The sequence below is a fragment of the Loxodonta africana genome, chromosome 10 (genome assembly GCF_030014295.1).
Source record: "Loxodonta africana isolate mLoxAfr1 chromosome 10, mLoxAfr1.hap2, whole genome shotgun sequence".
In the NCBI taxonomy this organism is placed as follows: Eukaryota; Metazoa; Chordata; class Mammalia; order Proboscidea; family Elephantidae; genus Loxodonta; species Loxodonta africana.
Window position 1 is genome coordinate 108315327 of NC_087351.1, and position 21250 is coordinate 108336576.

Below are 21250 nucleotides of genomic sequence, written 5' to 3' on the forward strand. Positions count from 1 at the left end.
TGCAAGGAGTGCTCGTTGGTGGGAAAGGCTTGAACAATAGAGCTTGACCTCAATTCCTATCAACGCAAAAGTGAGTTCAAAAGGTCCTTCCTCTTTTCCTCAAAAACAACAACTAAGAGGGAAAAAGAATGCACTCTGGCTCCCAGCAAAGCTTCATGGTCCTCCTTGGACTCTGCCACGCCTCCCCCACCCTCCACCAGCAGCTCCATGCTGCTCAAATTTCCCTGGCGAACACAACCAATACCCAGACCACAACTGTCCACCTGGTACACCTCTCTTGGAGGAAAATGGGGCTGTTCTCTTCCCAGAGGGGCTTAGGCTGGGGCTTCTCTTTCATTTTTCAGCAGGGGGACCCTCACCTGTGAGGTCAGTGACTTAAGTCCATCTAGGACCTGAGAACTCGCATCTGGGATGGGCTAAGATCCAGGTTCTGACTAAACTCAGCAACGATGCTCAATATCTTACAAAGCAAGGCACACAAGACAAACCCTCACCTAGAGCGCCAGCCACACATCCGAGTTCTGAGTACCCAGCCAAAGAGAAAAGCATGCTCAGGGCTCACAGGAAAGAAAAAAAAAAAAGGAAACACCAGAAAGGGGAGGGTGGCTACATTTCCTCAGACGTCCTCAAGTGTCTGCAGCAATGCCCTAGCCAAACCCCAAAAGCAAATGAAGTACGAAGCCCCGCCCTGGTCAGGGTCCTGTCGTCTTTATTATCCAGACACACATGTCAGAGCCTGTTGACGTCCAGCTGGGGAAAGAGCAGCAGGCAGTAGACCAGGAGCCAGAGGAAGAGAATAAAATACATCATGTCTGGCTGATGGACAAGCTGGGTCAGCGAGTCGCTCAGCGGGCTGTGGCTGCCCGGCAACACGGCCTCACCCGAGTTGTTGGCCTTCCTGGAGAAGGGAAGACAGAGGTAAGCAGTTACAAGCGGGTCCTCAGCGCAGTGGACTCCACACAGCCCCCGGTACTCCCACCTCACTGCCCCAGGCCCAAGGAGACCCTAGCACTGTGAGGGCAGACCCCAGGCAGAGGGCTTTGAATGTTCACAAATACTCTTAGCTCATTTCCACAACTAAGAGGGAGGCGCTGTCAGCTCCATTCCTCAGATGGGCATGTTGAGACTCATGGGGGCGGAGTGAATTGCCGAGGTCACACCATTTACTCTGTGACACAGCTGCGACCCGAGCCAGGTCTAGCTTTCAGACCAGGACACCTTCCACCACGTCACGATGCTCTGGGAGTGTTCACCACCATGGGGAATTAGATCCTGTCAGCTCTCCGCCACTCATTAGTAATGGAGGGAGCTTCGCATGTCATCTAAGCGTTTCCAGATCACAGAACCTTCTCAAACGGCTATCAAAAACCATTAGAAAAACATATTCTACCCTCAAAGTTTTGTTTTTGGCTTTGGGATAGAACCTTTACCAAAAAAATTACTTGATTTGTTTTTTGGTCAGATTTATCTTTCTTTTATTTTACACAAGGCAGTGTTAGAATGTCATTTTATTTTTGCCTGGCAGATAATAAGGAAACCCAGAAGGGTACCGTGTGGTAGGGACCAACTACAGCCTCAAAATTTCCACAAAGGCAAGGGTTAGGGACCATAATCTGACCGGAAGCGGGGCTAGGAGCCCTGGCGTGAAGCTGCATTTATAGAAGCTTAGAGCGTAAGCTTCTCTGGGGTTTTTCCCGGGAGTGTGATGGAGATTATGGAAGCCTAAAGCCATCCCATCCCTGAACCGCTTCCTAATACGGTGAGGGGTGGAGCCCAGGTGGGATTAAACATTTGCCATCGTTTACATAATTCCCATGCAGATGGTGAACAACTGGCTGCACTCCTTTCTCTTCCTTAAAACTGTTTTTAGAACAAAATTTAAACTGTATTTTTTTATCGCTGTTGCTGTTAGTCGCTGTTGAGTCGCATCCCCACGTGTGCAAAGTAGGACTGTGCCCCACGGGGTTTTCAAGGCTGCGACCTTTCGGACACGGATCCCCTGGCCTTCCTTCTGAGGCACCTCTGGTTGTGTTCGAACTGCCAACCTTTTGGCCAGTGGTGGAGCGCTGAAGTAGACAGCACTGGCCTTCTCAGCCCTGCAGGCTCTGTGTTCAAAGTTCTTATCTCTTAAAAAAGGTGTTATTTTCCTAGGGATACGCCAGGGCTAGATGGAAACTTGAACTGACATTTCCATTTCCTGGTAAAAGGGAAGCTTGTCTTGCCTCAAATAAGAATCGGGGGGCTGGTGATCTACGGCCCACACTCCTGGGTGCGGGGCAAGCTTCCAACAGAGCCTTCTGATGCCAATCGTTTAAGGCTTTCCAAGCCAATTCAACTCCACGGCAAAGATTAACAAATGGAATAAAATGAAGGGACTCAGCCACTGTAAGAGGACTAGGGACATCACAGAATCGGGGAGGTCAGATTTGGGGAGGTTTTTCTGGTTTCGCATATTCTAAGCGGGCAGTTCTACAGCAATTCAGCTACATTCGAGTAAGCCATCTAGTTCTTCCGCAGTAAGGAATACTTTCATAGACTTCCTGGCATGCTTGCACTCCCTCTTCATGTCTGCTCTGATGCCATAAAACTGTAAAATCAGCTCAGTGAGCTTCTGAGTATTGTACCTGCAGTGGCGACACAGAATGGAGACAGCAGTCAGGTGCTACGGCATTGCAGAACGCGCAGCTCCACACGATCACTACGGCTGCCTGGGCCTGGCTCTACCTCTGATACCTGCCTCGGGCCACCGCCTTGTTTAAACGCAGGTGCGGGCTCATAACCCAGACCCGTCATTAAACCTGTCATTTCCTGACCCGTGCCTGCACGGCAGCATTGCTTAATATCTACTTTGCCCTCCCACGACTATGGAATTGCCATTCATTCTCTGGAACAGGTATAGTCTTGCATTACCCCCAAACCCTTAATAGTATGATCAACAAAGCATCGTTTGAGAACACTCTCCCCCAACAGGTAGGCTGCATGAATATTAAAAACAAACAAACATAAACCCCACAAAACTTAAAAGAGAGCAAAGCCACCAACCTTGTTAACATTCGGTTTCTCCTGTCATCCACATCAGCGGCATTCCTCAATTGAACATAGCTAAAATGATCCTACAGTGAAATTTATAAACAAAACCCCCGCAACCCAATTAGTAAAGACGAAATCTCTGAAACAGAAAATAAAATGATTTTAAACATACAAAGCTGAGCACGTCACGGTTTTCTCAAAATTCCAAACTGCTAAACAATATCCGTTACTCTAACGCCTTCCCCGACTGCCCCACTGGTGAACTGAAGGCCCCACCACCTGGGACCTAAATGAGGGCGTCACGTGGACAAGGGCCGAGCTGGGTCCCGACATATCTGAGCTAAACACCTGTAAGTGTAAAACGGACCTCTGCCTTTGAATATGACTTTTTTGGGTGTAGGGAGTCTTGGATGCATTTTTATAACAAAGAGGCCTTCTGGCTTTGAAATCATCACTTTATTTATATCCCTAATCGTCCAAACTGGGTGTCCGACTGGACCGTGCTTAACGAGGTTTCAGTGTGCTTGTCTTCTATCCACAAGTATAGTTGTTGCCCGTCAGTGAATTCAAAGCTCTGGGCTGGGAGGAGGAAGGACGGCAACGAAATGTCTAGCAGGGGCTGTGAGGAAGAACAAATTCACATACTAACCGATTCCAAAGACCTATTGGTATGTCGTCGGATGTAAATGCTGGAGTCGCTATGACTAGTCCTGAAAAACAAACACAGGTTTTGAATTGGTGCCACCAAGGCTCTCCATTTTACAGGTGGTACAGTTTTATGGCCCCCTCCCACCCTGAGTCCTCTACTCGGTTATTTAGGCAGTTACGATTTCAGACCCACGGGCAGAAATGAGAATGTTTATCCCATGTGTCCACTTTAGATGGAAGGTGCTTACAAATAGTAGAATGGATATTAGAGAGACACACTGGGCCCTAGACTACTAGGAAAAACAAACAAACAAAACACAGGAATTAAGTCAGAATTTGGAATAGAAAGCAGAACAAGTATTCTTAAAAATCATAGGATTTTAGGCAGGAAGTGGCCTCTTTTTCCAAGCACCCTGAGGTCTTGGCACTCACAGGAAGTCCTGTGCAAGCTAAGTCAGCCCTAGTCCTAGACCTGGTAGCTGGACTCCCTTTCCAGGGCTCACGCCCATGTCCAGGGCTGCTTTCCACTTGCCCACCCCTGGGCGCACAGCCCCTCTTCCTCTCAAACATGAGAAGGCTAATGCTCTGACCACACCTGAGGCTGATGTGGAATGTGCCTCTGTTCTTCTAACAGGGGGCTTGCCCCATTGCTGAGGGGAAGGACACCCAGAGGCCTGAGCTGCTGTCCTGGCACCTCCGCTGACCAGCTGACCATGTGAGCCAAGTACTTACATCTCTGATCAGTTTCTCCATCTGTCAAAAGGACTATCATCCCTAACCTGCCTAGTGCACGGAGGTGGTGGTGACCGTGGGGCTAACTGTATACTGTCGGGTAAAGTCTTTGGTGCTAATTGGCGCTCACAGGAGAACTAGGTCCTGCATGTTGACGTGTCCTAGTACAGGAAGAGTCACCTCCTCAAGGCAGGCCTGCTAAGAGTCATCCTGGTATCTTGGGAAAAGTTCATTCCCAGGGAATTCATCATTGGCACTCCTATCCACTGCTGTTCTGTAAGCTTCACCAAGCTCTTCCCTTGCACTGGGTACATTTCCACTCAGTCACTGAGCACCTACTATGTGCCAGGCACTGTGCTAGGCCTAGGGAAATGTCAGCCCTTGTCCTCAATCCAGAACCAAGGCTCATTCTTCCTGGCTGGATTCACAGGGCAGGAATGAACAAAACACTCCTATGAAGTTCCTGGAACCCAGTGGTGTCCCCTAGAGAGCTGACCCTACACACTGGCACCAGGAGATTCCAGGGCAGTTTTTCCTATGTGGATTTCATTCATTCATTCACTTTGGTGGAAACATACCCAACAAAACACACACTACTTCAACGATTTCTACACGTACAAGTCAGTGACACGGGTTACATTCTTCAAGCGGTGCTACCTTTCAAGTTGCTGCTATCATTTTGATCACACATACATAGATAATTCTTTAAAAGAGCACCATGCTTCATGTAGACATTCTTTTCTAGTGACGCTAATTTCTCTGGGGGAATGAGTCCATGAATGAAGGTGCTCCCTCAGGCTGCTGCCAGCTCTATGGGGGCAGGGGTCAGGTCCTCAGCACCCACCCACTGCCCGGTCTCTCATCTGTTCACACTGCTGAGCACACCCCCCGTTCTCTGCTGGCATTCACTGTGGGACTTTCACCTTAATAAGTACGGCTTTGCCACAGCGTGCCTGAGCTGAGTTGGAAAGATGGAGCTGGAAAGGCAACTTCTGTCCAGTCCATGCTAAAAACTCAGAGTAAGGCAGGCCTTTGCATTGGAAAGCCAACTTGGCCTCACGCCTCCATACAACGAAATAGCGGTTTACTTTTCGGTACGATCCTCCTTTTGTCTCACCTTCATTGGGATGGCTTTTCTTTTGCTTCTTGATCAGCACGTATCCATATCCAGGGTGCTCACTCTCTCCCAGGGTACCTCTCGTTCCTACCTCCACTTCTTCCATTCTATAGGTATTTACTGAGGGGCTGCTAAGGGTCCGCCATTTGCTCACACTGTTTCTTTCACCTGGAATGCCTTCCTTCCCACTCCCAAATCCAAATCCCATTTAACCCTCAACACTCAGCTTCAAGAAATCTCAGGCCCAGGTCTCCCTGAGGTCCAAGACGTGACACCTCCCTTTTCTTCACAACACGCTCTGTGTCCCTCCCTGTCCTGGTAGACCAGATTGTCCCTCTAGTCTGGGAGCTCCTGGGGGACAGAGCTCCTGGGCCCCACGCCTGACCTCTTTCTCCCTCCCTGAAATCCCCAGCCTAGCCAACTCTATCACACAGCAGCTGCTCAAAGAATATATGAGAAGCGACCTGACTGGGGAGAAAAGCTGAGTGGCCTGGCAAATGACTGGTGGCCCTTCCCTGAGCTGTGGTGCCGGAGTTAGTGGCATGGCTCATTGGCCCACAGGTGTCCACCTGCGTTTACAGCAGGGTGGGGCAGCACATTTAAAGCACAGATGTCTGCTGAGCTGCCAGATCCCCAGGGCAGGAGGAGGGGCTGTGAGAGTCCTGAGCCTAGTTGGCAGCCGTTTCTGTGGTATCTCTCTGTCACCTACCCCTCTCTGCCCCCACCTCCTCTGTCTTTGTTTCTCCACAGCCCAGGCGTGGAAGCCAAGCAGAGGGGAGGTAGAAAGCTGGGTGTCCCGCCAGCTCCTTCTCTGGCTCTCTGTATGGGCTGCTTCTGCCCACCCCCCAAAAGTACATCTCAATCATTTTCCTTTGCAGTCAGCATTGCTCACACCACTGCAGGCAATGAGGGATCACAGAAAGAATATGGACCCTGGGGTGAGGCTGATCTGACCCCAAGACCCCAACTCTTGGGGAAGTTCTATGCCCCCCGAGCTTCCTTGTCTGCAATAATGAGGCACGATCCCACCTACCTGCCTAGGGGGCTGACCACAGAATTGAGGAGGACATGGCTGTGACGTGCCTCAACCCAGGGAGGGCTTGGTAAACTGGGTGACTATCAACGACGATGAGGGTGACGGAGAGGCCAGGGCCTTTTGACATTCAGACTTAAATATTTAACCTGGGACAAACCCAACTCATCCGGTAGCCTTGGAGTGACAGAGCAAAGGCATATGACAAGCTTCCCATAGTTCAGTTAAAGCTCATTAGCCTCCCCGCTCCCCTCCTCCCATGATTAAATCAACCATTGCCACTTCCTTGGAACCAAGCTGGTGAGAGAAGCCATATGGATGTCCATATAGCAGGGATAAAAGACCACCTCAATACGTATGTTTCAGTAAGCATGATGCTATGAATGGCCAGGTTTGGCCCCTACTTAGCTCACCCCATAGTGATCAGGGGTCAGGGGCCAACCGGTGGAGTCACCACACCCATTACTTTTCCCACCCCACATCTTTGCTGTTGACTGCTAGCTCCCACCCCAAGGTACACAGAGTGAGGAGAGAAGGCAAGCTTCACGTCCTTCCACCTTTTCTCCTTACGAGCAGGCCTGCTAATTGTTGAGGTCACTGCATGAATACAGACTGTCTTGGTCCAATTCCACCCCTGGGCCCCTCACTGAGTCAGTCAATGCAAATGGGATGAGTTCAGAGAGCAAACCTCTAGCTCGATGTCTAGGGTGGAAAGATACCAGTCAAATACCTGGAGAGGATTTTGTGATCAGGAGCGTCTTCTTCTAGGTCATCTGAGGATCGAACGGTTCCAGGTGCTATAAATATTGAACTTTCTACGTGATCCACATGTTTCCTTTTCTCCTTTTTTTTACTGCTGACTGGTTCTTCCGTTACCTTTTCTTGTACAGGGTTGGCTGAGTCTTCCGAGTTCGGGGATTTCTGGGACTGAAAAAACAACCGAACACAAACCAGCATGTCATGCTGAGATAAGCAAGTGATACCACCGGCTGCACTCCACCTCGACCCTAAGGCCCAGCCAGGGCGTCCCTCCCATCTTGCCTCTCCTGTAAGTTCCTTCCTCACAGCTGCCATGCGCCAGAGGCCTGTCCCAACTCTTGTTCCCTGAGCAGAATTCCAATGCTTGAAGTAGAAGTGAAGGCAGCATGATTTTAGAGTCAATAAGATCTGGTTTCAAATCCTGGCTGAGCCAGCTGTATGACCTTGAGCAACTGACTTCACCTCTCTGAGCCTCGACTTTCCTTGTCTGTCAAATGGGCATGCTGTCACTGGTAGTTACCATCGAGTCAATTCCAACTCATGGCAACCCCATGCGTTACGGAGTAGAACTGTACTCCACAGGGTTCTCAAGGCTGTGGCCTTGCAGAAGCAGATCACCAGGACCTTGTTTTCGAGGCACCTGTGGGTGGGTTAGAACCACCAACCTTTCAGTTAGTTGTCCAGTGCTTTACCATTTGTGCCATCCAGGGACTCCATCAAAGGGGCAGAGTAAGTATCAACCTCTTCCCACTGGACTTTGGCGTTTCCTAAAAAGGACATCTCTTACAGTGGGCAACAGTTGGATCCTTCATGCCACCATCGTCCCCTTCAACAAAGGAATGAGTCCTGGAAGCCAGGCAGACTGAGGGGTGCAAAGGTGGCCCCTGAGCTTGGAGAGGTACACACAGAGGCAAAGGTGTAACGTGTGCCCTGGCTGAAGGGGCACCTCTAACATGTATTTCGTAAGGAAGGTCTTCTGACCACTACATCCACACCAGACACCCTGAAACCCAGCAACGATGCTCCGGAGAGAATTCCGGAAGGGTGGGAATTGTTGGAACCACTGCTCCAGAACTCCTTCAGGGGCTGGGAGAACCTGCTCAACAGGTGTGGGAGTAAGAGGATTGGTGTGGCCAGGCCAGATGACCCCAGGAGAGCAAAGCCCGGTGCTGAATTCACCAAAGCTCTCAGGAATGTGAAATGACAGCCATCCTCCATCAGCGTGGGCAAAAGAAACCCTTTCTGAAAGGGGAAATGAGGAGAGGACTTTTTTTTAAAGGCTGGAAGAAGGAAAATGTTGCTATTTTTGAGTTCCCTTTGGCTGGTAAAAGGTTTTTTTTTGCTTTTTACTTAAAAGAAGGAGCCTTGGTGGTACAGCGGTTAAGCGCTTGGCTACTAAAAAAAGGTCAGTGGGTTCAAACTCACCAGTCGCTCCACAGAAGAAAGATGTGGCAGTCTGCTTCTTAAAGGTTTACAGCCTGGGAAACCCTATGGGGCAGCTCTACTCTATCCTATGAGTCGGAATCGACTGGATGGCAATGGGTGAGGTTTTCAATCAACAAATATCTCTTAAGTGCCTCCTGAAATAACAGCCAATGTGGTGCAGTGGTTAAGAGCTCAGCTGCTAACCAAAAGGTTGACAGTTCGAATCTACCAGCTGCTCCTTGGAAACCCTGTGGGGCAGTTCTACTCTGTCCTATAGGGTCACTATGAGTTAGAATCCACCTGACGGCAATGGGTTTTTTTTTGGTAACGTTCCCTGAAGAAGCGTGGATGGCACAAGAGTTGTATGATTGGAGCCCTGGTGGCGGTGTTTAAGAACTACGGCTGCTATAACCAAAAGGTCAGCAGTTTAAATCCACCAGCTGCTCCTTGGAAACCCTATGAGGCAATTTTACTCTGTCCTATAGGGTTGCTGGGAGTTGGAATTGACTTGATGGCAACAAGTGTGTGTGCTCACTGAAAGGTCAGCAGTTTGAACCCACCAGCTGCTCTGCGGGAGAAGATGCGGCACTCTGCGTCCATAAAGATTACAGCCTTGGAAACCCTATGGGGCAGTTCCACTCTGTCCTATAGGGTTGCTATGAGTTGGGATCGACTCGACGGCAGTGGGTTTGGGTTACTTAAAAGAGAGCCAGGTGCCAGAGGCATGTTCCCCATCTTGTCTTCTGGTGTCTCAGGACAAGACTCACAGGCCACACTTGTCCTGCAGAGCTGCACCCTCCCTTCACTCAATAGCAGGGATTCAGGCAAGGGCTCAACTCAGGTGGGCTGGGACCAGTGGGCAGAGGTTGGCTGGACAGGTGACAGCCTGGGGAAGCAGGTCAGGGCCAAGCGGGCAAATAGAGTCAGCATTGCTTCCACTGGGAACATGAGGAGCTCAAGGCTCAGACCTGAGCGGTGAGTGACTGGGGGTCTCATCACTAGCTCCATGCAGGAATGGGTTCATATCTAGATGTCCCAATTCAGGCTCTTTCCCCCACAACCCCAGTCATGTGTCTACAGTGCTCAGATGGGGGACAGTGGGGGTTCAGTGGTAGAATTCTCACCTTCTATGCCCAGAACGCCCTCCCCAGCTCCAGGGCCACCCACCCATGCGGCCTCTCTGGGACTGGGTCAGTCTCCCTTCATTGAACCCCTGAGTCCCTTTGCTGGGCCCTGTTCCTCATGTCTGATGCCGGGTCTCTGCTGGTACAGCTACTGGGAGCTCCTTCTCTCTGGCATCAAACACTGAAGACGGGGGCTATCCTTTCTACTGTGCTTGCCCTGGCAGTGCCTGGCGCCCTGCTGTCCACGTGGTAGATGGGAGTGGGTGGGTGAGCCGGCCTGGGGGCCCAACCCAGGCCTCTCTATCCTGGCTTTCTCACCTGGTACCCTGCCTGGACTGTATCTGCGGAGGAACAGGCAGCATGGTTCTGGCCCCATCTCCGGGATTCCCGGGTTGGGGGTGGGATCTTATTAACGAGGTGCCTACAGAGGGACCCCCTTCCCCCGACCTCATTCACTCACTCACTCTGGCAGCCCCTCTTGAGCTGCTGGGGGCTCAGCTGAAGTGGGAAGGTGAGTGGGAGCTACGTCTGTACCAGCGGCTCAGAGTATGTGTCTGGCCCTTACCTTATTGACACAACTCATTTCAAATGAGGGGACCAGATACTAGTGCCTGAGGTGGAGGCAAAGGTGAGGGCTCACTTACTCTGTGTTTCCAAAGTCATTTGCTGAAGGAGAATGGGGGCTACCATTCACCAAGTGCCCGCTAAATGTTAGCCACGATTGCTGTTTTAAAAATGATCCCCGCTACCCTGCGCTGTACCCTCCAGCGTGGTCTCATGGAACCCTCATCGTCAAGAGCAGGGCTGGGGCTAGGGTGAGGCCAGCAGGTACCCAGGGCTCAAAATTTAAGGAGGTATGCAATCTCAAGGGCCAACCTGTACCTACAGGAGCCTGAGAATAAGTCCCTCCTTAAATTTTGCACCCTAATATGCCTGGGAGGGAGGTATCCATATTTATCCCTCTTTTCTGCAGGAAACACTAAAGAAGCACAGAATTGCCCAGGCACATGGCTGGAGAGTAGGAGCCAGGCCTCCAAATCCCTCCTGCAACCAAGTACCTGATTGCTCTCTGCGGGGTCATTCTTCTTGGCCTCGCCTTGCTGGCGGTCCTCATGATGGGCTGGGGACATGGGGTCTGGGGCTGGTTGGGTGCCCACAGGCCCCCTGGTGAGAGATGGCAACTGGTCACTGGCCCCGGGAAGGTCCTCGCCTGTCACCAAAAAGCTGCAGCCACTCTGAGAGTCATCAGCCTCCTCCTCCCTTGAGTCCAGGTCCTGCAAATAATCATCGGGGTCTTCGAGATCCGCGTCTTCATTTCTCAAGTCCTCCGCGCCTTCGGTGTAAGCTTCCAGAACTGCCGCCAGGGGCACCTCGTAGTGCGGGTAGTAGAAGAGTTTGTGGGGGATGACGGAGACCTTTGAGACGGGCGGGGAGGGCTTGAAGTCCAGGCCTTCCTCGCTGTGACTCCTGAGGGTCTCCAGGCTGACACTGCTGCTTGGAGGGTTGGAAGGCAGCTCTCCCTCATCCTCCAGGAACCGTTCTTCTTCCCCCTCTTCCTCGCCACCACGGCGCGTGGACTTGCGCTTCGCCTTTTCATGCACCTCCGGTTTCCTATCCACGGGCGCCTCTTCTGGGGCCAGAGAAGAGCCTGGCACGTCTTGCCCGGGGTCCTTGTGAGGTTCATGTTCGTCAGATGGCAGCTGGGGTGTGAACGGCTCTTTGTTTTTATGAGCAGATTTAGCTCTCCTTTTGCCCAGTTTTTCAACGTGGTCCTCTGAGGCGTCACTCTCGGTGGCCTCGTTTTCAGGAAGTGAAGGAGTCTCATCGAAAGCATAGCTGGTAGAGGCGAAATCGACTAGGTCTCTACTAAATTTAGAGGCTTTTAATGGTATGCTTTCAAAAGAGTCTTCCTTCTCCACAGCTTCTACACTCAGCAGCTGAACCTTGATCTCCAAGGAATCAGCCACAATGGTGCTTTCTCCAGCAGATGCAACAGAATGGCTTTCTCCCATGTGGTCAGCTGTATTGTCCGGTGCCCCGTTCCAGGCAGGAGTGCCCTGGGAAGACTGAGAGCCACTGAGCTCGCCCTCCGCCAGAGACACATCATCTGGGGCCTTGTTGGAGGCTGCTTCCAGGGTCTTTAGGGCGTCCTGTTTTGGTTTCTTTCCCTCATCAGCCTCGTTGGCCATGGTGTGTCCATCCTGCTTCAAAGAGTCCTTTGCCCCTCTTAGGCTCTCTTCAAAGCCCACACCTTGACTGTAGAAAGGGTCTCTACTACACGAAGCGTCCTTGTAAATGTCTGCCTTGAAGTGGACGGTCTTCTTGGTTGGCAAGGAGCTGGCCCTGCGACTGTCCTTTCTGGATGATAAAATGGAAGTCTCCGGTGATGGCTCACTGACATCACTGGCTTTGTAGGGAACACCCTGCTCAGTGGACCAGTGCATCAGGTTGCAGGGGCTGTCTGGCAGTGCACCACTGGAAGCACCACCCAGGCAGGGCTGCAGCTGGAGCCCCTTCACACTCTCAGGCTTGTCACACACAAAGACTTTGGCGGGTGGGGGGTGGCTGGTTTCATGGTTGACGGTATAGGCACGCTCCCCATTTTCAGTCAGAAGGAAGACTTTGCTCTCCTGTTCAGGAGGGGTTTCTTTGATGCGGACAAACGTTGATTCGATAGGGAATTCTTTATCCGAATCCACAAAATCTTCCTGCAAAGAAACATGGGACGACATGAAATATGAGTGTTTAAGCCTGGCCAGTGTACCTCTTCCACAAACACACAAAAAGCCACCTCAAGATGAATGCAAAGTGTTCCAATTATGATATACCAAACCCAAACCCACTGCTGTTGAGTCAATTCCAACTCATAGCAACCCTACAGGTGAAGAACTGCCCCACAGGGTTCCAAGGAGCAGCCGATGGATTCGAACTGCTGACTTTTGGTTAGCAGCCGAGCTCTTAGCCACCGTGCAAAAGATTATTCCTGATGAAATATGAGAACACCAGATTAAAAAAAAACAAAACAATTTTTTGAAGCAATGAACCAAACTCCAGTGAAGGACGATCCCTTTCTAGACGAGCAGAGACTGGCAGCTGTGCATTCCTGTGGACCGTTGCCTAGTCTGGGAAAGGACTAGAAGAGCTAACCCAGAAGGGATGAGGAGTAAGAAACGGCAAGTGGAGGAAATCATGCTGGTTCTTCGAACACAGGTGTCTCACTGCAGAACAATCTCTTTACATCCCCAAGGGAACAAAAAAAAACCAAAACCAAACCTGTTGCTGTCGAGTCGACTGTGACTCATAGTGAACTTATAGGTCAGAGTAGAACTGCCCCATAGAGTTTCCAAGGAGCACCTGGTGGATTTGAACTGCCAACCTTTTGGTTAGCAGCCATAGCATGTAACCACTATGCCACCAGGGTTTCCCCCCAAGGGAATACACACCAGAAATCCCAGCTTATCCAGACATCCAATGAGTTTAGCTCATTGCAACAAATATTTCTGAACCCTGGCCAGGACACTGGGCTAGGTATTTTGAAGCTCTTCTTCCTCCCAGTATAGACTTCCCAGGACTTGAAAATTTTAGAAGGGATCTAAAAGGCTTTAATATCACTAATAATAATGGCTTTAATAGAAGTGTTAAGCGTTTCGACAGTGTATGAAAAAAAGAAAATTACCCTCTCTCTCTCAACCATCACCTCCCCTTCCAAATCAACATTTGTTGACATCCAAGGCTAAACTTTTAGGTTTGGGTAAGGATCGTTCACATGTCCGTCAGTTTGTTATACTGCGGGGGCTTGTGTGTTGCTGGAAGCTATGCCAAACCAAAAACCAAACCCACTGCCATCGAGTCGATTCCGACTCATAATGACTGTATGCTACAGAGTAGACCTGCCCCAAAGAGTTTCTAAGGAGCACCTGGTGGATTCAAACTGCCGACCTCTTGGTTAGCAGCCGTAGGTAGCACTTAACCACTACACCACCAGGGTTTCCGGAAGCTATGCCACTGGTATTCAAATACCAGCAGGGTCACCCATGGCAGACAGGCTTCAGCTGAGCTTCCAGACTAAGACTAGGAAGAAGGACCCAGCCGTCTACTTCTGAAAAGCATTAGCCAGTGAAAACCTAATGAATAGCCACGTAATATTGTTTGATATAGTCCCAAAAGATGAGCCCCTCAGGTTGGAAGGCACTCGAAAGATGACTGGGGAAGAGCTGCCTCCTCAAAGGAGAGTCGACCTTAATGACGTGGCTGGAGTCAAGCTTTCTGGACCTTCATTTGCTAATGTGGCACGACTCAAAATAAGAAGAAATGGCTGCAAATATCCATTAATAATCAGAACGTGGAAAGTACAAAGTATGAATCTAGGAAAACTGGAAGTCATCAAAAACGGAATGGAATGCATAAATGTTGATATCCTAGGCATTAGTGAGCTGAAATGGACTGGCAGTGGCCATTTTGAATCAGAGAATCATATGGTCTACTCTGCCGGGAACAACAACTTGAAGAGGAATGGTGTTACATTCATTGTCAAAAAGAACATTTCAAGATCTATCCTGAAGTACAACGCTGTCAATGATAGGATAATACCCATATGCCTACGAGGAAGACCAGATAATACGACTATTAATCAAATTTACAAACCAACCACTAAGGCCAAAGATGAAGAAATTGAAGATTTTTACCAACTTCTGCAGTTTGAAATTGATCGAACATGCAGTCAACACACATTGATAATTACTGGAAGTTGGAATGTTGGTGAAAAAAGGTATTTGCAATGACGAAGTCGTTGGTCTTGCAAAATTCTATCATGCTATCTCCAGCATCCTTTCTATCACCAAGGCCATGTTTTCCAACTAGCAATCCTTCTCTGTCACCGACATAAATGGTGACTATACACATGGACCTCACCCGGTGGAATACACATGAGTCAAATCGACTACATCTGTAGGAAGAGATGATGGAAAAACTCAATATCATCAGTCAGAACAAGGGCAGGGGCTGTCCACAGAACAGATGATCAACTGCTCATATGCAAGTTCAAATTGAAACAGAACAAAATTAGAACAAGTAAACGAGCGCAAAGGTACCACCTTGAGAATATCCCACCTGAATTTAGAGACCATCTCTAGAATAGATTTGACACGTCGAACACTAATGACTGAAGACCAGACGAGTTGTGGAATGTATCAAGGACATCATACGTGAAGAAAACAAGAGGTCATTAAAAAGAGAGGAAAGAAAGAAATGGCCAAAATGGATGTCAGAAGAGACTCTGAAACTTGCTCTTGAAGGTCAAGTAGCTAAAGCGAAAGGAAGAAATGACGAAGTAAAAGAGCTGAACAGAAGATTTTAAAGGGCTGCTCAAAATGACAAAGTGCTATGATGACATGTGCAAGAGATGGAAAACCAGAAGGGAAGAACACACTCTGCATTTCTCAAGCTGAAAGAACTGAAGAAAAAATTCAAGCCTTGAGTTGCAGTACTGAAGGATTCTATGAAGAAAATATTAAATGACTCAAAGAAGATGGAAGGGATATACAGGGTCATTATACCAAAAAGAGTTAGTTGTCGTTCAACTATTTCAGGAGGTACCATATGAGTGGGAACCAATGGTACTAAAGGAAGAAGTTCAAGCTGCACTGAAGAAGGCATTGGCGAGAAACAAGGCTCCAGGTATTGATGGAATACCAGTTGAGATGTTTCAACAAATGGATGCAGTGCTGGAAGTGCTCATTTGTCTATGCCAAGAAATTTGGAAGACAGCTACCTGGCCAACCGACTGGAAGATATCTCTATTTACGCCTTTTCCCAAGAAAGGTGATCCCACAGAATGCAGCAACTATTGAACAATATCATTACTATCTCACGCGAGTAAAATTTTGCTGAAGATCATTCAAAAGCGGCTGCAGCAGTATACTGACAGGGCGCTACCAGACATTCAAGCTGGATCCAGAAGAGGGATATCATCGCTGATGTCAGTTGGATCCTGTGTTTTATTGACTATTCAAAGGCATTCGACTATGTAGATCATAACAGATTATGGATAACATTGCAAAGAATGGGAATTCCAGAACACTTAATCGTTCTCATGAGGAACCTGTACATAGGTCAAGAGGCAGTCATTTGAACAGAACAAGGGGATACTGTGTGGTATAAAGTCAGGAAAGGTGTGCATCGGGGTTGTATCCTTTCACCATACCTATTCAGTCTGTATGCTGAGCAGATAATCCCAGAAGCTGGACTATACGAAAAAGAACAGGGCATCAGGATTGGAGGAAGATTCATTAACAACCTGATGAAGATCAAAGACCATGGCTTTCAGTATGGACTATACCTCAAAATAAAGAAAACAAAAACCCCCACAACTGGACCAATAAGTAACATCACAATAAACGGGGAAAATATTGAAGTTGGCAAGGATTTCATTTTACTTGGATCCATAATCAACACCCATGAAAGCAGCAGTCAAGAAATCAAAAGACGGATTCATCGCACTGGGCAAATCTGCTGCAAAAGACCTCTTTAAAGTGTTGAAAAGCAAAGATGTCACCTTAAGACTAAGCTGGGCCTGACCTGAGCAGTGATGTTTTCAATCGTCTCCTACACATGTGACAGCTGGACAATGAATAAGGAAGACCAAAGAAGAATTTACACCTTTGAATTGTGATGCTGGAGAAGAATATTGAATATACCGTGGACCGCCAAAAGAACAAATGAGGCTGTCTTGGAAAAAGTACAACCAGAATGCTCCTTAGAAACAAGAATGGCAAGACTACATCTCACATACTTCGGACATGTTATCAGTAGGGATCAGTCCCTGGAGAAGGGCATCATGCTTGGTAGAAGATCATCGAAAAATAGGAAGACCCTCAATGAGATGGACTGACACAGTGGCTGCAACAATGGACTTAGGCATAACAACTGTTGTGAGGATGGTGCCAGGCTGCGTAGTGTTTAGCTCTGTTGTACATTGGGCTGAGTCAGAACTGACTAGATGGCACCTAAGAGCAACAACAAAAAGGATCATTCAATGATATCTGAACCTCACAAAGCGAATTTCTTTTATATTCTACGGATTTTTTTTCCCTTTGGAATTTATTGAGCCTAGCTTTATGGTTTATTTTGGTAAATGCACCAATGATCATGAAGATAAAACAGGATCCAGCAATATCTTGTTATGTTATACACAAGGTCACCATGAGGTAGAGTCCCCTTGGCTGCAACTACCACCACCACCACCACCGACATGCAGCTGAAAAGAATGTGCCTTTTGCAGCCATGGAGATTCATGTTCTTTAAATGTCAATGAACCTGAATTAGTTAATATGCTGTCCTAATAGTCTCAGATCCAGTCATGAGCTGGAAGTGATCTAAGCCACTGAACTTGGGAGCCACAGAGACCTGAGGATACAGGCTGCCCCTGTGCTTGGTAGCTGTGTGACCCTGGAGAAGTCATTTAGCCTCTCTGAGTGTCTACAGTGGCATGTACGTATAAAATGCTACTGTGCCACAAAGAACTGCAGGAATGGCAGCCAGCCCGGAGCCACACAGGTCACAGTACCTGCCATCCCTGGGCGCTCTTTAATCCTTCATGCTTATTTTTTACTGTCTAGGACTTACAACAACCTGAAATTATAATGTGTCGACTCACTGTATTCTGTATGAGCAAGGGCGGAGACCTCATTCGCCTCTTTATCACTGAGTCCTCTCAGCCAGCAGTAGGTGCTCAGTAAATTGCCAATGAATTCAGTTAAAGGCTGTTGTTACTGTTGCTGTCATTGTCATCTCAGGGCTGTACGTGGGTTGGGTGGCAATGAAGCCACGACAACTTCTAAAAGGAGTCTGTTCCCCACAAAATCTGTCACCAACTATTATCTGGGCTTCTGAAAATAAGAAGGTCTGCTTTTGAATGGTCAACGTCTTTTACAATTTTTAACGCTCTGATAAAATCTGGCAGACTGCTAAAAAGTTCCGCCTGACACCTGAAAATCAGCTAGCCAGTCCACGTTACAAGTGAGCATCTGTGAAAATCTTTGTGAAGTTTGGAATAGGAAAAGGTTTGCGAGAGGTGTAACCATCTAACTTCCTGTTCTGCTTTTACACTTAATGTCAGGCATAATTCTGGAAGAGCAACTACGACGTGGCAAGGCAATTCTCGAGGGACCTGGGATCGACTTCCAACGATCGTCACTGGTCACACAGAACAACACAGTGCACCTTCCAGCTTCATCCAAGGGCTGGGTAACAGAAACGTATGGTTTCTGAATGAGAGGCAAGGAAAACAAACGTACGGCTTCCAACTCCGGAAAATGTTCTAGGAACTGCGCCACGTAGGTCACGATGGACTGCTCGTCGGGCATGTCAACCATGATGTCTGTTAAGAGACACGGGAGTTAGCAGGTCACACAGTTTGTAAATAGGATCACAGGACCCTTGATGGTAAAGAGCCCTGCAGGTCACTGAGGGCTTGTTTTTTTTTTTAATTTACACCTGAGGACAGGTAGGCCCAGAGAGGGTCAATCACTTGCCTGAAGTCTCACAGCTGGCTGATGAGGAGGGAAGTTGAGATGTAGAATCCAACCCACAAAGCAAGCCCACTGCCAGTGAGTCAATACTGACTCATGGCGACCCCACGAGTTACAGAGTAGAATTGACTCCATAGGGTTTTCTTGGCTGTAATCTTTATGTAAGCAGATCGCCAGGCCTTTCTTCCACAGTGCCTCTGGGTGAGTTCGAACCACCAACCTCTCGGTTAGTAGTTGAAAGCAAGCTGTTGGTGCCACCCAGGGAACATGCAGAATCCAGGGTCCTTATTCCCAAGACTCTCCGTTATTCCTTGCTGCAAGAAGCCAGCCCACTGCCACCTCCATCAGTGAGTATGGTGTGCTGGGCACTCCTTAACACGCTGACAGCAGGAGTGCTAAATTAACCTAACTTACATAATAGAAAGCAATATGACAGAGATAGCCAAACACCATAAGAAGGTATACAGTCTCTGACTCCGATACTTTGCTGATGGGAGCTGGTCCTTAAGGAAACAACCTGAGAGGGGCACTGAGCTTTACTTAGTAAGATGTTCACTGCAGTGTTATTTATAAAGCGAATATTTCTGAAATAACCTCAACGTCCACCAGTAGTGGATGAGCTAAGTAAGTTAGGGTATGCCCACTAAATGGACTATTACACAGCCAATAAAAATATATAATGAAGACATTACAGCAACATAAAAAATACTTAGGTTTAAAAAAAAATTATAACAGTTAAGGAAAAAAAGTAAGATATAAAACTATACGCACATTGAATGGTCCCAATTATTTAAAACTATTGTAATTAGATGCATAGGAAAACACTGGAATATAGGAGATTTAAATATTTCTCTATTAGATTTCTCCAAATTTTCCAAATGTCTACATAGGCATGTGTTCTATTTGTAACGAAAACAATTAAAAAGAGAGAGCGAGAACCACTGCTACCTTCTGGCTCTAGGAGTCTGGGGATGTGAAGGGCATCGTGTGCGATGCTAAAAGCCTTCTCGAGATTTTCTCGTGTGGAATCTTCTAGAGCCTGCTTCATGTCGACCAGGCTGGGGTCAATGGCCTTTATCACAGCCAGGAAAGCCAGCCCACTTCTCCAGCTGCCTGCAAAGTCCTGAACCGCCACACCGTACCTAAATAAAAACAGCAGAGACAGCAACAAAAGAGGTTAGTAGAGAAACCTGGTGGCGCAACAGTTAAGCTCTTGGCTGCTAACTGAAAGGTTGGCAGTTCGAACTTACCCAGCGGCTCTGTGGGAGAAAGACCTGGTTATTTTCTCCTGTAAAGATTACAGACTAGAAAACCCTATGGGGTAGTTGTAGTCTGTCACATGGGGTTGCTATGAGTCAAAAATCGACTCAATGGCACACAACAACAACAGCAAACAAACTCAAAGATATAGAGGTCAGCACATAGCCACCTTGCTGGTCTCTGAGCAGGGCTAGGAGCTGTTGACCTTTAAGGCCAATACACCCTGGCCCTTGAGCACCAGGTGAGCTGCGCAGACCCATTCACATTTCCATTTCTGGAGAAACAGAATAGGGAGGTAAATATCACACAAAGAGGCAAAATGGGGCCTCGTGTTTCCAAATCCCCAAACATATAAATGCAGCAATTTTATAAACTGTTCATTTTATCAGTGATATTCAAAAATTCTCCAAGGAGGGTGAGTTGAGCCATAAAAATGGAGGCAGAAAGACCTGAGTTCATATCCCAGGTACCCCTCCATGCTTCCAGCACTGTGGGCTTGGGCAAGTCACACTCTCTCTGAGTCTCAGCGTCCTTCGCTGGAAAGGGGGGATCATCGCACTGAAGCCTCCCTGGGGCTGCTGTGGGGTGTACGGGGTTGGGGGGGGGATCCCACAACATTAGCAATGTCATCATATGCTTTGTCATGCATATTTTCACCACACACACACACAAAGATCACCAATGTCCTTTGGGAACCCAGTGTGCAATGCAGTGGGCAGTGAGGGTTCAGGGAAGCCACTCACCAAATGGCAGGTAATATCATTATGAATAACAATAAGATTGTAATTTTAAGCGTGAGGAACAAAGATAGGCAATGCTGCCAGGCACTAATCTCCCTTTACAGTCCACCCCTGGAAGCCCCACCAATCTCTCAACTGGGGTCTCTGAACACTTTTTAAAAAAGGCCTTTTTATTTCAAAATCATTTAAGATTCACGAGAAGTTGCAGCTATAGCCCCGAGAATCCCTGTGTACCCTTTGCCCAGCTTCCCCCAAGGCTAGCATATTATATAACCAGAGTGCAACACCAAAAGCAGGAAACAGACATCCGGGCAGGACTACTAGCCAAACTACAGGCCTTTCACAGGCACTCCTTTTCACGCGGGTTGGTGTGTGATGCTGAAATTTTATTACAAGTGTAGATTCAGGCAACTACCCCTGCAACCCAGACACTAAAGGGTTCCATCACCCCAAAGAGCAGGACTTCCTCCCCTTTATCATCACACCCTCCCCCCAACCCTAAGCCCTGGCAATGAGTTCTCTTTTGGCTGATTGATTGATTTGCTTTTTCTCACTGTGGTAAAAAGTAACACAATCGTTAAGTGTATAATTCCGTGACATTGATCACATTTGGCTGATTTGTTTCTAAACAACAATTAATGGCTGTTCATATTAATCAGCTCTAGTCTAGCGTGCTTGCCCATTTCCCCGACTGGGGAGAGGGGAACTGATGTGTGTTAATGCTTGTTATGTGTTAGGGCTGCAGCAGGGGGCTTTCGCAGACACATTTAATCCTGACCACCCACTTTTTTTTTTTTTTTTTTACCCACTAGGGCAGTGAAGAAGCACTCAGCCATTTTGCAGGTAGGGCTTGG

The 21250-nt window shown here is 48.2% G+C and overlaps 1 protein-coding gene across 2 annotated transcripts in view; it reads right to left on the reverse strand.

The window, feature by feature from the left end:
• Positions 1–579: 579 nt before the first annotated feature.
• The window catches only part of CLMN (calmin), a 134375-nt gene continuing 113704 nt past the window's right edge, over positions 580–21250 (reverse strand). For both annotated transcript variants that reach the window (XM_064292915.1, XM_023546539.2), the window contains exons 7-13: positions 19345–19538; positions 18163–18245; positions 10927–12576; positions 7291–7487; positions 3680–3740; positions 3043–3113; positions 580–898 (exon numbers count right to left, since the gene is read on the reverse strand). In XM_064292915.1, coding sequence (XP_064148985.1) covers positions 730–898; positions 3043–3113; positions 3680–3740; positions 7291–7487; positions 10927–12576; positions 18163–18245; positions 19345–19538 — 2425 coding nt within the window. In that variant the 3' untranslated portion in view covers positions 580–729. The remainder of the gene's footprint in view (positions 899–3042; positions 3114–3679; positions 3741–7290; positions 7488–10926; positions 12577–18162; positions 18246–19344; positions 19539–21250) is intronic.